Below are 14432 nucleotides of genomic sequence, written 5' to 3' on the forward strand. Positions count from 1 at the left end.
AAAAAATAAAATCTTAAAAAAAAAACTTGGTTTCTTCAACAAATAAGTCACAAGAAAAAAAGGAGGATGAACCTATGAAATAAAAGACATTTAAGAGCCATATCAACCAAATTCAACATGTGGACCTTGTTTTAGATTATATCAATGTATGACGCAGTTGGGAAAATGTTAACACTGGCTGGATATTTGATGATACTAAGGAGTTATTATTTATTTTTGGTTGTGATCATGGTATTATGGTTATGTTAATACACTCCCTTTAGAGGTGAGTACTGAATTAAATGATACAATGTCTAACATGTTTGAAAATCATCCAGTACAAGAGGTGTACGGAACGGGAGTGGGTAGGGAGGCATAGATGGAGCAAGAGTATGTTGATAATTATTGATGCTGGGTGACAGGTGCGTAGAGGTTCATTGTATTATCCTTTCTCCCTTTTTAAGTGTTTGAACATTTCCACAGACACAAAAAAAAGTTAAAAAAAAATAAGCTAAATGGGACTATAGAAATAAGATTTGGAATTATAACCTATTTCTTTCTTTCTTTATTTATTTTAAAGATTTTATTTTTTTATTTTTTTAAAGATTTTATTTATTCAAAAAATATATTTTATTTACTCATGGGAGACACAGAGAGAGAGGCAGAGACAGGCAGAGGGAGAAGTAGACTCCCTGCGGGGAGCCCGATGTAGGACTCGATCCTAGAACCTGGGGATCCCGCCCTGAGTCAAAGGCAGATGCTCAATCATTGAGCCACCCAGGAGTCCCACTTTATTTTTTAAAGTAACAGATTTATCGAGATATGATTCACATGCCATATAATTCGCCAAGTTAAACTATACAATTCAGTGGGTTTTAGTATATTCACAGAATTGTACAACCGTCACCTGATCAGATTTAGAAGATTTTCATCACCTCTCAAAGAAACCTGGAATCCATTGGCGATCACTCCCCATTCCCCCGGTCCTGACAGCCCCAGGCAGCCACTTACCTACTTTCTGATTCTTCAGTCCATCCATTCGGAACATTTCACACAAATGGAATCAGACAATATGCGGTCCTTTGTGCCTGGCTTCTTCCACCTTAAGATAAAGTTTTCAAATATAAGCTTGTCTTAAACTTTTCTGGCCCGGATAAGAAAGAGCTGCCTTGTAAGTTTATTATTCTGTCTATGGATTTTTAAATACAGACCCTTGGAAGAGGTTTAAACAAACTTAGTGCAGGGAATCTGACAGAAAGAAAGAAAGAAAGAAAGAAAGAAAGAAAGAAAGAAAGAAAGAAAGAAAGAAAGATAAAGGCTAAGAACCCCTCCTCTAGTCCAGACTCCTCACATTGCATTCAAGGAATGATCCAGGAGAGGGAAGTGACTTATACAAATGGTCCTAGCAGCTTGTTAAGGGCAGAGCAGGGTCCAACATCCACACCTGCTGAACTTTGGCTCCATCCTCTGTTCAGGTTGCCACGCTGCCTTCTGACCTAACACTCACACACATCACTTTCTCCACCACAACTCCTAATCACATGACCCATAAAATCTCTTTGGGCACATCTTGAGCATCAGCCATGATGGGGGCTGCTTTGTCTCCCAGCTAGGGTTTCTGCTGCCCTGTCCTGAGATGCAGCCACCCAGGGAAGAAGAGCCAGTGTTAGCACCTGCTCCCAGAACTTCTATCTCAGAGGAGCTCAAGAATAGCAATCTTGTTAGAAGCCAAAGGAAGCTGTTGGAATAGCAGGACCAGTTTCTTTGGGGTGGCTGGTGGAGAGAGTTTATGGGGGGGAGGCTGGTGGGAACATGGGAGAGAGAGAGGGCTAAAGCCTTTGGGGCTGCCATTGGAGGGAACCAAGTTAAAGGTTAAAAGGATGTATAGGAACCCCACGGAGCCCTCCAGAACGGAGTCCAGATAAGACTGAAGGTGAAGAAGAGGAGGAAAAGGTCAGGCTGAGGGAAAGGACTCCAGGTTGAGGCAGTCTATGATCATACAGCTGTTCCTGGAACTCTCCCAAACCATGCGTATGGACAGTTTGGAGAGGCTGTCAGCCTGCTGACAAAGGACAAGAAGAGGACAAACTCTACAGAGAGAATATCATCTGAAGGCTGAGCATGAGGCCTCAGGGATGAAGTGGGAAAAAAAGTTCCAGAGAGCCTGGGAGTAGAGTCTATGATAGCACCTGGATAACTCTTAACTACTCTGGAGGTTCGCTTAGGTGATCCTTGATCCCTGAAAGGGGCACCTCAGGAGATGGGTAGAGGACCGTGCACTTAGTCCCAGAGCCCTCAGCCAAGTAACTTGGACTTGGAGGCCACAGGATTTGACCAGAAGCACATGGGCTGGGCGATAATCTCAAAATACCTTCCATTGTCCTGTCTATAGTGAGCATTGGGAATCTCATTCTTAGAGGCCTGTCCCTTTGGGTCTGGGAAAGGTTTTTTAATTAATATTAATTAATTAATTAGTTTGTTTAGAGCACAGGCAGGGGGAACTGCAGTGGAAGAAGGAGGAGCAGGCTCCCCACTGAGCAGGGAGCCTGATGTGGGGCTCAATCCCAGAATTCCGAGATCATGACCTGAGCTGAAGGCAGACGCCCAACCCATTGAACCACCCAGGCATCCCCTGGGAAAGGTTTTTAAACATCCTTTATATCAAGGGAAATATCCCTGGCTGGGGCAGCAATGAAGGTAAAGCTCGGATGGGAGAAGACCCAGGGCATGCTCCAGACGTGTGGAGTTTGACAAGGAGAAGAGACCTAAAGATAAACTCTGGGGTGCTCTCATGCCCCAAATCAGCTTTACTCCAATCCCTGATCCCCAGGAAGCCTGATTTAGACTGTCTTCATTTCTGAACAATCAGTGGGCTATTCAAGCTGTGTATATCCCATGGCTCTGTCTACTGGAGAGGCTCCTTAACATGCAAGGGCTCTGAGGGACAGGGCTGGGAGGCAGTTACGTAGCTCCTCTCAACCTTGGGTTGCCCTCCAGCCTGCTAGTCCCAAAAGTCCCAGGCCCAGTCTTCCAGTCTGGACTTTAACCAGGTGACACACAGAGTGTGTTGGTATTAGTAGGTATCGGCCTGGAGCTGGACCTGTGCCTGATTCACCCAGGAAGCTGAACCCAGGCAGCAGAACAAACACCCTTAAGCAGCTCCTGCCAGGCATGGGGTGAGAAGTTATCTGGCCAAACAGACAGGGACTTTGTTTGCTCTGTTCTCCTTTTTCTCTCAACCCCAGTTGCCAACTCACTCGTTCCTTTCTCTCTGCCCATCTCTGGGTCAGGAACTCTGTGGGTTTTTTCCAGATGATGCAAGAAGACTCTATCTATCTATCTATCTATCTATCTATCTATCTATCTATCTATCTATCTATCATCAATCTATCTATCTAGGTGAAGGTGATTCCAGACTTGGGTGTTAAAAGAGGCACATCAGGGACTGATAAGGGGGTACCTCAGGAGTCTCTGGGAGAGGAAGCCAGAGTGGTTTGGATGAAGATTAGATGGAACAAAGGGGTCAGAGATCTAGGGGGCCACCCTGCCATCCCACCCCGGGTGCCACCTGTCTATGGTTGAGGCAGGGCCTGCTTTTCTCTTGGGACAACGCCAGCTTGACCTCATTTTCTGCCTTCGTGGCCAGTTTGCTTTTGACACTAATTGATGGACACTCGAGACCATTAATTTTGCTTCACGTCCCCTCCCCCCTTCCTCATACAAATGCAAACAGCGTGGGAATCCCCTTGCAGAGGAAGCAACGGTGCGGCTTTAAGAGAAAGGGAAGGGAGGACGAGGGCACTGACTCAGATTCTCCTCCCATTGGCTGCTGGAGGGGATCCCACCTCGGGGATTGGCCGCAGCAGAGCCCGCCTCCTCTTGTGATTGGCTCAGCCGGGGCTATATAAGGCGGCCGTGCCGGCCCCGTTTTCATTTGGAGGGAGGCGAGGCGGCCGGCTGGCTCTCCGCGCCGAGACGCGCCTGGCGCAGCCCTCTCGTCCCTGAACCCGAGTGCGAGTCGTGCGGAGGCGACAGCCATGAAGGAGAGACGGGCCCCGCAGCCAGTCGTGGCCAGATGTAAGCTCGTCCTGGTGGGGGATGTGCAGTGCGGGAAGACGGCGATGTTGCAGGTGTTAGCGAAGGACTGCTACCCCGAGGTGAGCCGCCCGCCCTCCGGCCCCCGGCCCCCGGCCCCCGGCCCCCGCCGGCCGGCCGCCTGCGTCCTCCCCGGGGCCAGACCCCCACCCGCCCAGGGGCGCGACCCCGACCCCCGGCCCGCCGCCCCCCAGCCGCCCCGCCCCCCGCCGCCCGCTGCGGGACCGCCCTGCCTCCGCCTCCCCTGAGACCTGTTCCACTTGTGCCGCCCCGCCGGCTCCTCGGCTCCTCGTCACCTCTTCACCCGTAGGCCCCGATCACATGCCCCCCCCCCCCCCGGGAGAGGGACCTGGAGGCACTTGAGAGTCTGGGGTGTCTTCTTGACGTAATACCTGCCGGTCTCCTCATCGCATCCTCAGAGGTTCTGCAGGCGGGCTTCTGCCCTGCGGGGCCGGGCGGCGGGAGGACGTGCGGAGCTAGAATTGGCTTGTGGCTCTAAAACTGGGGGGAGTCTGGGGACGACAGAAATCTGTGTGTTTGCCTCCCTGACCACCCACCTAGGGATCTGGGGGCTGGGGGGCTTGCCCCCCGCACCCTGGCTGGAAGTCGCTCAGATTTCTTTTTGCCTTGGAGCAAAGTGTCTATGCCTCTCCTCTCCCCTCCTTCCCATGTGGCCCCTCCCGCCCCCAGGTATCACCCCCCTTCCCTGCCCCTTAGCTCCTTGCACTTCGGGGCCTCACTAGGGTGGGTGGCTCCTGGTGCAGCCGGCACTAACCAGAGGGTTAGGGGAGTAGGTTTGCTCAGAGAGTGACTAGCCCCTCTCTCTTCACAGACGTATGTGCCCACCGTGTTTGAGAATTACACTGCCTGCTTGGAGACAGAGGAACAAAGGGTGGAGCTCAGTCTCTGGGACACCTCAGGTAAGGCTCCTGGCCCCAGATGCCCCCTTCCCGCCCCCACTGATCTGCTCCAGCTGCTGTCTTTAAGAGATTGTTTCCCTCTTTGATGGGGAGCAGCGTGTATGGTGCTGGCCAGGTAACCGACAGAAGGGGACCTGAAGATTCCTTGGTTGGCAGGTCCGGGGGTGCAGAGCAGATGAGCCCCAAGAAGCCACTTCTCTGGCTCTGGCCCCTTCTTTCAGAGGGCTGGGGTGGTGAGGTGTATGGACCCATGAATACAACTGGGGGACGGGCTTCTCTGTTTCCACTCCCTGCCTCTGTATCCCCCCCACCCCACCCACCCCGCCTTTACTGCCCCAGAGCAAAGCTAAATTAAGAGGCAGGAGTCGGTGCTGCTGGAGGCAGTTGTGGTTAAGGCCCCGAGACAAGCCTGCTTTGGGGAAATACTGCTCCTGCCTCAGTTTTCTCTCCTGCATTCCATCTTGGGTCACTGCTGTCCGCCTGCCGCAGCTCCGTTCCACTTGTCATACCGCTGCGGCTCAGGGATGAAGCGATGCATCATCGATGTTTTGGAGGGTGGGGGAGATGGCTTTAATATGGGGCACAGTCTCATTGTAGATAGTGGCGGGGGAGGTGGTGGTGGTGACAGTCACCCCCACCCCCACCCCACCCCACCATACCGGGCTGAGGTAGGAGATGCATGGTCTTTCTGGAATGTAGAAAGCAATATTTTCCCTCTCAATCCTAAACCCTCAGTGCAAGGCTGTCCTTTGCTTTGATTCTGATCCCTTCCCATGATCTCTTTTACCCTAGTTCTTTTTTAGTAGACTGGGCTCAGAGTCATAATTAAGGACTAGGATCCAGGCATAACAGAAAGAAAAGAAAATCCACCCTCCAAAAATGCAATATTCAGGCTGAGTTTAAAGAGGAACTGTGTAAATCACTAGGGGCTTCCTGTTACATATAATAAATATGCCATCCTATTCCTCCAAGAGCTGTTGCTCCCGTGATCTAATTTTTGAGGTCTGAAAAGATTAGGGGTAAGGGGTAAACAGAAAATAAGACTTCCCCTTGCTTTCCCCCCTCCCCCAAACAAAGCAAAACAAAAATTCCTCCACCTGGTGCGCCTTCCTCTGTTGCAGTTCCAGGGCTTGGAGGCAGGGTTCTGGCTATCCTGGACTGTGCTATGCTGGCTGGATCCGACTGGAATGCAGCTTGGCTGCATGATGTATGGGATTTTGTCTGCCCTCACCCTGCCCACCTCTCAGTCTTCCCAGAATCTTACTGCAGCTCATCTCTTTTTACTACCACTGCCCCAAAGTGCCCCCCAGCCACCCCCGCATCAGACTGCAGCCCTAGAATCCCCTTCCAGATAATGGAAAGTCAGCAAAGTGGTGTCTGTTCCCTGCATCACATCCCCACCCCCCCAATTTCAGAAAGGATGCAGGTTACCAGTCATCCTCAAACTCCTTTCAAATTAGGTGCCCACAAAGAAGGAAGGAGTGGTAGGGGTGTGTGGGATGGGGCTTCCCGACACTGGGGCCAGGGTTGAACCTGTTCCCATTATTCACTTGCTGGTCTTAGGGGAGGGGGATCGCCTGAAGCCAGAATGGAGGCCTCTTGCCCTCCCCACCTCTCCCCTCCCGTCTCCTCTCCTCCCTTCTCCTCCCCTCCCCTCCCCTCCCCCTTCCTCAGTACTGCAGTGCTCCCTTCCCTCAGTGCTCAGTGCTGCCTTGCTAAGACCCCACCTCAGAGAGGGGATGGGGGTGGATTGCCTAAGGGGCAGACAGTTATCACAACTCCTCTTTACTCTTTTTTTTTTTTTACAACCAACCCCCCACCCCATCTTGGATTCCCCCCAGTTTCCATGGCGATTGCGGTGCAGGGAGAGGGGCTGCTTGCTATTCTGAGCACGGATTGTCTGGGTTCCAAATCTGCTACTGTTCCTTCCCCAGGGTGGAGGGGGGGAGGCTGAACCCCTAGCATTCTCCCATACTGGACCACCTGGGTCTGCATTGCCTGCTGCCCTCCTAGCGGAAGGACCCTTGCCCGAGCCTCCAAATCCCTAGCTATTGGTGCTGCTCTCTTTGAAACTGCCTCCCTGAGATCTTGGGGGATAGGGGCTGCAGCTTTTTGTGGGGAGAAAGAGTAAGGCACTGGATCCATGATGTTCCTCCTCCCCTCCGCCAGCCTCCTAGAGTTCTGACCCCATGGCAAAGAAGCAGGGCAGCCAGTTATGTAACAGGCAGGTTTGTTTCTTCTTGGAGAGACCCTGGAGCAGAAGCAGGGAACAGAGGTTGGGCAGCAGGCAGACTCTAGAAAAGAGACCTGAAACAAGCCCTGGTCTCTCTGCAGGGGTGGGAGCTTCCTCCTCTGGGACTCAGAAAACTGGTAGACCTTAAATTAAGTGCACCGTAGGAGACCCAGACAGGGCCAAATGATATTCTACTCCCCCCTCCCCCGCCTTTTATTTCCCCTTTCCCTTTTTCAGGACTAAGGAAGATGGTATTTTTGTTCTGCTTTCTGGCAGGTGGTCAGGTCCCAAGCTTCTAGGCTGCAGCATGTTCCCCTGGGAGATGGGTGCGGCCAACTCACCTAAGGACCGAGAGTGGTATTCCCAGGGCTCTGTGGGCTTAGGCCCATAGCGAAGGGCAAATGCCATGACTCACCATCAGCTCTTTCTCCCACATACCAGGATCTCCCTACTATGACAATGTCCGTCCACTCTGCTACAGCGACTCAGATGCAGTATTGCTATGCTTTGATATCAGCCGACCGGAGACCGTGGATAGTGCACTCAAGAAGGTCAGTGTGGATAACTGTGCCATCTCTAGCTCAGCTTGAGAACAAAAAAGGAATCTCGGGGGCCTTGTTGCCTAATCCCCTCATCTGTAACATGAGGAAACTGAGGCCAGGGAAGGAAGAGATTTGCCTGAGACCATACTGTTAGCTACAGCTCTGGGATGAGAACCCAGATCGTGCCCCCCATGCCTCCTGCCCTCTCCCTATCCTGCTCTGCCAGAGGCCCAGCAAGGAAGGGTGGTATTGAAGACTCAGGAAGTGAAGGATCGAGAGGGAGAACCTTTCAGTGACAGAGTTTGAAGGTTGGAGATGGGGTCTTGTGAAGGCAGCTTCTCTGGAACTTGATCCCAGGCCCATCAGGACTGGGCAAGCCAGGCAGACCCTTGCAGAAATGCTGAGAGGAAATGCCTGGTTTGGGTGGCAAAGTCTGCCCGTACAGAAGAGTCTCAGAATACCTTGTGGAAGTAGTTTCCTAGAAGACTTTGGGATTATCTCCTTTTCTTGGGAAGAGACTGGTTGGCTTCCTCCCTATTCCTCCTGGCTTCCTGGAAGCTTTTTCACTGGGTGGAGGGGGCAGATCCACGTCCCACATGCTTGGCAGAGAGAGGGGAGGAGATTTTGCTCCTGGGCTTCCTTTGGTCAACTGGGCTGTTGAATAAGGGGACAGGCTCTCAGGTCAGTACTCCTGTGGCCCCAAAGGCCTCATGGGCAGGAAGATGATGTAATTCATGCGTCGGTGACGCCATGTGACTCAGGGAGGGCTGGGCTGGTGATAAGCTGGATGGCGTGTATGATGTTGCCAGCTGGGCTTCTCCAGGTACCTGTTAGCCACTGACTCTTCTTCCTTCTTCCTTCCCTTTTACATGGCTCTTCAGTGGAGGACAGAAATCCTAGATTATTGTCCTAGCACACGTGTTTTGCTTATTGGCTGTAAGACAGACCTGCGGACAGACCTGAGCACGCTAATGGAGCTGTCCCACCAGAAACAGGCACCTATCTCCTATGAGCAGGTGTGTGTGTGTGTGTGTGTGTGTGTGTGTGTGTAGACACACATATGTGTATTAAGGGTAGGGTGGGGAATGGTATAGACAAAGGACTGGACATGTGGCCCTTGCTCAAACTCTCACTATGGCAAGGGAGAATTGGTATTCTGGGGGGCTATCTCTAGTCAGCAAACCAGGCATCTCGATAGGGGCGGGAGGCAACTGTTTACCCAGTTTATACTGTAGGTTGGCAGGTGAGCCATTCCTGTGTGCACCAGGATTTCTCAGATTGTTTTTTGTTGACCACTGGCATTAGAATCACTAGAGGTACTTGTTAGAATTCCTGACTCCATACCTAGAGAGTCACTTGGGAGAAAAATACAGAAATTGTGTTTTTAATGAAATTCTGGGATAATCTCTTTTGCACATGGGAACGTATGGATTTCTTTTTTTTTTTTTTAAGATTTTATTTATTTATTCATGAGAGATACAGAGAGAGAGAGGCAGGGACACAGGCAGAGAGAGAAGCAGGCTCCATGCAGGGAGCCCGATGTGGGACTCGATCCCGGAACTCCAGGATCATGCTCTGAGCCGAAGGCAGATGCTCAACCACTGAGCCCCCCAGGCATTCCCGTATGGGTCATTTCTTTTAAGCCAGTGGTTCATGTTAGAAGCATCCGAGTAGCTCTTAAAAATATGAATGCCTCCCCACAGAAAGGCTGATTTACTTGGTCTGGCATCAGTATTGTTTTAAAAGTGCTACAGGTGATACTAAGGTGCATGTGGGCTTCACCTTCAGCAAATTGTCAGCAGAGGGGGTGGTGGGAGACTGGGCCACGGGTCCCATCTGGAGTAGCCCTGGGGAGTGCCACTGGGCATAGAAGGCAGTGTCTCAGAGCCACCAGGGACAACCACATTGATGACTTCACTCCCTCTGCAGGGCTGTGCCATAGCCAAGCAGCTGGGTGCAGAAATCTACCTGGAAGGCTCGGCTTTCACCTCAGAAAAGAGTATCCACAGCATCTTCCGGACGGCATCGATGGTGTGTCTGAACAAGCCCAGCCCAGTGCCCCCAAAGAGTCCTGTCCGAAGCCTCTCCAAGAGATTGCTTCACCTCCCCAGTCGCTCCGAACTCATCTCTTCTACCTTCAAGAAGGAAAAGGCCAAAAGCTGTTCCATTATGTGAAGTGGGGGTTAGAGAAGGGAGGCAACCTCCCACTTCCTCCCTTGGGTTGCAGAGGCACAGGGAGAGGGAGGATGGGACAATTTAGGACACTGGACATGTGTTTTTCAGATGGCCATGGTGAGGGCTTGGAAGGAGACAGGAATGGGACGAGGAAAGAGCCAGGCCCGGCTTGAGGACCTGACACTGAGAAAGAACCATCACACCCCAAGCCAGGCACTAGGTTGTGGTGAGGGCGGCTGCCCCAGTGTCTCCCCCCCTGCCCCCGCTCCAGAGGAAGGAAAGGTGTGGGGGTGTGGGGGGCATGCTGGCCTCATGGGCTTGGGGGCCTACGGGAGCCTCACCTTCAGCATCATGCCTCTTCCACACAGCGCTTCCATGTGGGCCAGGGGATGGGAGGGGTCCCCGAGCCCTTCCCTTCCCTTCTGAGGAAGCCGCAGAGCAGTGGAGTGGGGAAGCCAAGAGGCAGCTCCCTTGGGAGCAGAGCCCAGGTGCTTCATAACTGAAATCAGAAGGGCAGGAGCTGGTCAGAGCCCATGAGAAGGAAACCTCATCTTCGCATAGCCCATGCCTCATGGAGAGGTGACATCATACATCCATATGCTTCTCACCTAAGTCCCCAGGGTCCGAGGGAGAAGCCTCCAGACCCCCTTCTCTTGCAGTGTGGGGGTGGTGGTGCTGCAGGGGGCAGGGCTGGGTGGGGGTCACCAGACTTTTTCTGCCCTTAGGGCAGTATAGCTGGCATTTGTTTTATAGACTCTTGTCTTTGGAATTGGGGGGAGGGGGGAGCGTTTCAATCTGTTATATGTTCTGTGTTTAAAGAAGAAAAACCTATTTATTAATGAAAAATATAACACATATAAAGGAGTTGGCTCTGTTTTCTTAGTTTCTTTCTCGATTTCCTTTGTCTGGTCTTTGATAATGAGGAAGAAGCTATCCTGGGGCCCTTTCTGTGTGGGAGAAGTCAGAGATGCAGAGTGGCTGCCTCCACTGTTCCCTCACGTCTCTAACAAGGGTCTCCCTTTCCCCCGACCTACTACATCCCCCAAATCCTACCCAAGTCCAATAAGCCAATGAAGAGCTCGTTAGCCCCAGGGCAGGGTTCTTCAACCTTGGAACTAATGACATTTTACACTAGATGATGCTTTGTTGCTGGGGCTATCTTGTGCATTGGAGGATGTTTAGGAACATTCTTGACCTCCACCTGCTAGATGACAGTAGCCTCCCACCTCCCTCCCTATTCTCACAACCAAAATGTCTCCAGATATTGCTAAATGTCCTCAGGGGCAAAATCACTCTTAGTTGAGAACCATTGCCTAGATAGTCTAGAGGAGTGAGAGAGACAAGGTTTGGCAAAATCATCGGTAGAGGATCCAAGCCACTGAGATTCTAAACCCTGCAGAAGGTGGGATAGACTGAAGCCAAGGTTGGGGGGAGGTTCCTGGGGTCCTGGTTTCCTCTGACTTCAAGGAGAGGTAAGGTCTTTCACTTTCTTGATGCCCCTCCCCCCCTGCCAGTTCCATTGCCTGTTGATGGCAGCTCAGGGGCCTTAACATCACTTCCTTTCAGTGACTTACAGCTCTTTTTTCCGAGTTTCATAGTGTGCTGGAAATAAAGTTACTTTGTATGTTTTGAGCACTTACTGTGTGCTCAGCCCCTTGCTGAGAGCTTTCCCTACATTCTCATATTTAACCTTATAATAGCTAACATTTGTTATATGTTTACTATGTATGGGTCAGGGGGCACTTACGAGTTCTTTCTATATTACTTAATCCTGTGATAACCCTATGAGGTACTCTACCTCCTTTTACAGACAAGGAAACTGAGGTTCAGAGAAGTTAGTTAATGTGCCCAAGGCCACACAGTTAGAAAGTGATAGAACCTGGAGACAAATCCACCAACCAGACTCCAGAATATGCACTTCTTTTTTTTTTTGTATTGCTCTCCTATTCTGTGAGGCAAGAAATGTCATTATCCCTATTTTATAAATGAAGAAATAGAGAAGTCAGAGATGCTATATAACTTGCCCAAGATCATACTGCTAGTAAGTAATGGAGTCATAGTTCAACTGGGTCTGGTCTCAATGTTGCTAGCCATGTTGTAAAAGTTGAATAGGAGACTCTACCTACAGTCCTTACTAGAATGTAGTTCCTCTGTCTCCGTCTCCAAAGATGCATGTTTGTGAAAGAACTCGCAGGGTAGGACAAAGCGTATGAGTGTCCTTTAAGCACAACGTCTTACGTGTGTCATGAGAAAGCTGTGCACAGAGTAAGGGTGTCTACCACTGTGAACTTGAACAAACTTCATCACCTTCCTGGGTCTCAATGGACTTATCTGTAAAGAAGAGTTGTAGCCTGGAAATAGGGGGAAAGCATGGATGCCCAATTTAAATGAACCTAGAGTTGAATTCTGGTTTCATCCTTTTAACTATATTGCCACTGAAGGCATAATCAATAAAACGGTGATAATACCCACCTCATTTGAGTGTTCTAAGAAATAAGTAAGTAGGGGATCCCTGGGTGGCTCAGCGGTTTGGTGCCTGCCTTCGGCCCAGGGCATGGTCCTGGAGTCCTGGGATGGAGTCCCACATCGGGTTCCTTGCATGGAGCCTGCTTCTCCCTCTGCCTGTCTCTCTCTCTCTCTCTCTCTCTCATGAATAAGTAAATAACAAGTAAATAAAATCTTAAAAAAAAAGAGAAAGAAGTAAGTAGGGATGCCTGGGTGGCTCAGCGACTGAGCACCTGCCTTCAGTCCAGGATGTGATCCTGGAGTTCTGGGATCAAGTCCCACGTCGGGCTCCTTGCATGGAACCTGCTTCTCTCTCTGCCTATGTCTCTGCCTCTTTCTCTTTGTGTCTCTCATGAATGCATAAATATTATCTTTTAAAAAAGAAGCAAGCAAGTCATAGAAGTTAAGTGTTCAGCACAGAGTTGGGCACTTGGATTCTCAGTAAATACCACTGCGGCTGCTCTTCCTGTGTACGCCTTTGGTCTGATCGTTGAAGTTCCATTCTGTGAGTGCAGAGCCCTCTAGTGTTCACTGCGTGAGTTACATCTCGTAGATCTCAGATCTCCTTCCCCTTCAGATCTTTCTAATAAAATAAAACATTTAGTTAAATCATAACAGTATAGGAGATAGAAATTCTAATTGGAGCTATCTAGGGTAAATGTGGGCAAGTCGAAGGCTGTAGTGTTCTAAGAGCAGAAGCCCATCTCTCCTGGGGTTACTTTGGGCTATTGTGTGTGATGTTCAGGATTAAATTTTTGGTCTATCCTCAGGCTCTGTTTGAAGAGAACTGAACATACATTCAGAGAGAGAAGCCAGCCCTACAGCCACGTGGTATTGAAACCCAAAAGCTGCCAATGGGAAGATGACAAGGGAGAGGGCGTTTAGACACTTCCTGGTATCTACCTAAACCTTGCAAAGTTTAGGGTCTGTTTGTTTGTTAAGATTTTCTTTATGAGGGCAGCCCTGGTGGCTCATTGGTTTAGCGCCGCCTTCAGCCCAGGGCCTGATCCTGGAGACCCAGGATGAGTCCCACATGGGGCTCCCTGCATGGAGTCTGCTTCTGTCTCTGCCTGTGTCTCTGCCTCTCTCTCAATCTCTGTCTCTCATGAATAAATAAGTAAAATCTTAAAAAAAAAAAAGATTTTATTTATGAGACACACACACACACACACACACATAGAGGCAGAGACACAGGCAGAGGGAGAAGCAGGCTCCATGCAGGGAGCCCCATGTGGGACTCCATCCTGGGCCTCCAGGATCACACCCTGGGCTGCAAAGTGGCGCTAAACCGCTGAGCCATTGGGGCTGCCCCAGGTCTGGGGTTTTTTGGGGTCTGGGGTGGGGCTGGTGAATGATGAACCATAAGATCAAAGAGAAACCAAGTAAACATACAATTTGGGGTAGAGAAGGCTCGGTGGATGACAAGGAGGTTGGGGGGGGGGGCGCTAGGAGGAGGAAAGAAGCAAAATTAGGAAGGTAGCCCAATACCTGGCCAAAATCCCAAGGGCAAGAAAATAAGGAAGCCAGGATCCTATTTGGAATGTCGAGAAAACAGGTGCCACAGCCCAGGTGATACCACCTTGCAGGAAGAACTCTGTAACCCGCTTATGGGCTCATTTTGAGTTGGCACAGTAACTGGGGGTTGTTCCTGCGGGACCAACGTTGCTAAAACGTCCTCCTGAATCTGGGATAGTCCCACACAATGCATTGTCCCACCCTCATTGTGAAATACTAGGCTACTCCTGTAACCGAGCCTTTAGTTTGCCTACCTGTAAAATGGACTTAATGTATCTCGGATTTTTTTTTTTTTTTTTTTTTTTTTTTTTTGCAAAAGTCCTTTTCCACAAACGGCACAGTATGTGTTGTTATTGCAGTTGTTAGTTACAATTAAGCGCTCTCGATATCTAAGGAAGCCCCTGAATTCCTTCGGCGGAAGCCCCAGGCCATGGCAGCCTAGGAGCACCGCGCGGCGAGAGCACCTTG

The 14432-nt window shown here is 50.4% G+C and overlaps 1 protein-coding gene across 1 annotated transcript; it reads left to right on the top strand.

Annotated features, from left to right (window-relative positions):
* Nucleotides 1–3894: 3894 nt before the first annotated feature.
* Nucleotides 3895–10820, top strand: RND1 (Rho family GTPase 1). The gene is made up of 5 exons (XM_072798088.1): nt 3895–4136; nt 4907–4994; nt 7669–7778; nt 8651–8785; nt 9699–10820. The coding sequence occupies exons 1-5, from the start codon at nt 4017–4019 to the stop codon at nt 9942–9944; spliced, it is 699 nt and encodes a 232-aa protein (XP_072654189.1). The 5' UTR covers nt 3895–4016; the 3' UTR covers nt 9945–10820.
* The last annotated feature ends 3612 nt before the right edge of the window (nt 10821–14432 follow it).

The sequence above is a fragment of the Canis lupus genome, chromosome 25 (assembly GCF_048164855.1).
Source record: "Canis lupus baileyi chromosome 25, mCanLup2.hap1, whole genome shotgun sequence".
Lineage (NCBI taxonomy): Eukaryota > Metazoa > Chordata > Mammalia > Carnivora > Canidae > Canis > Canis lupus.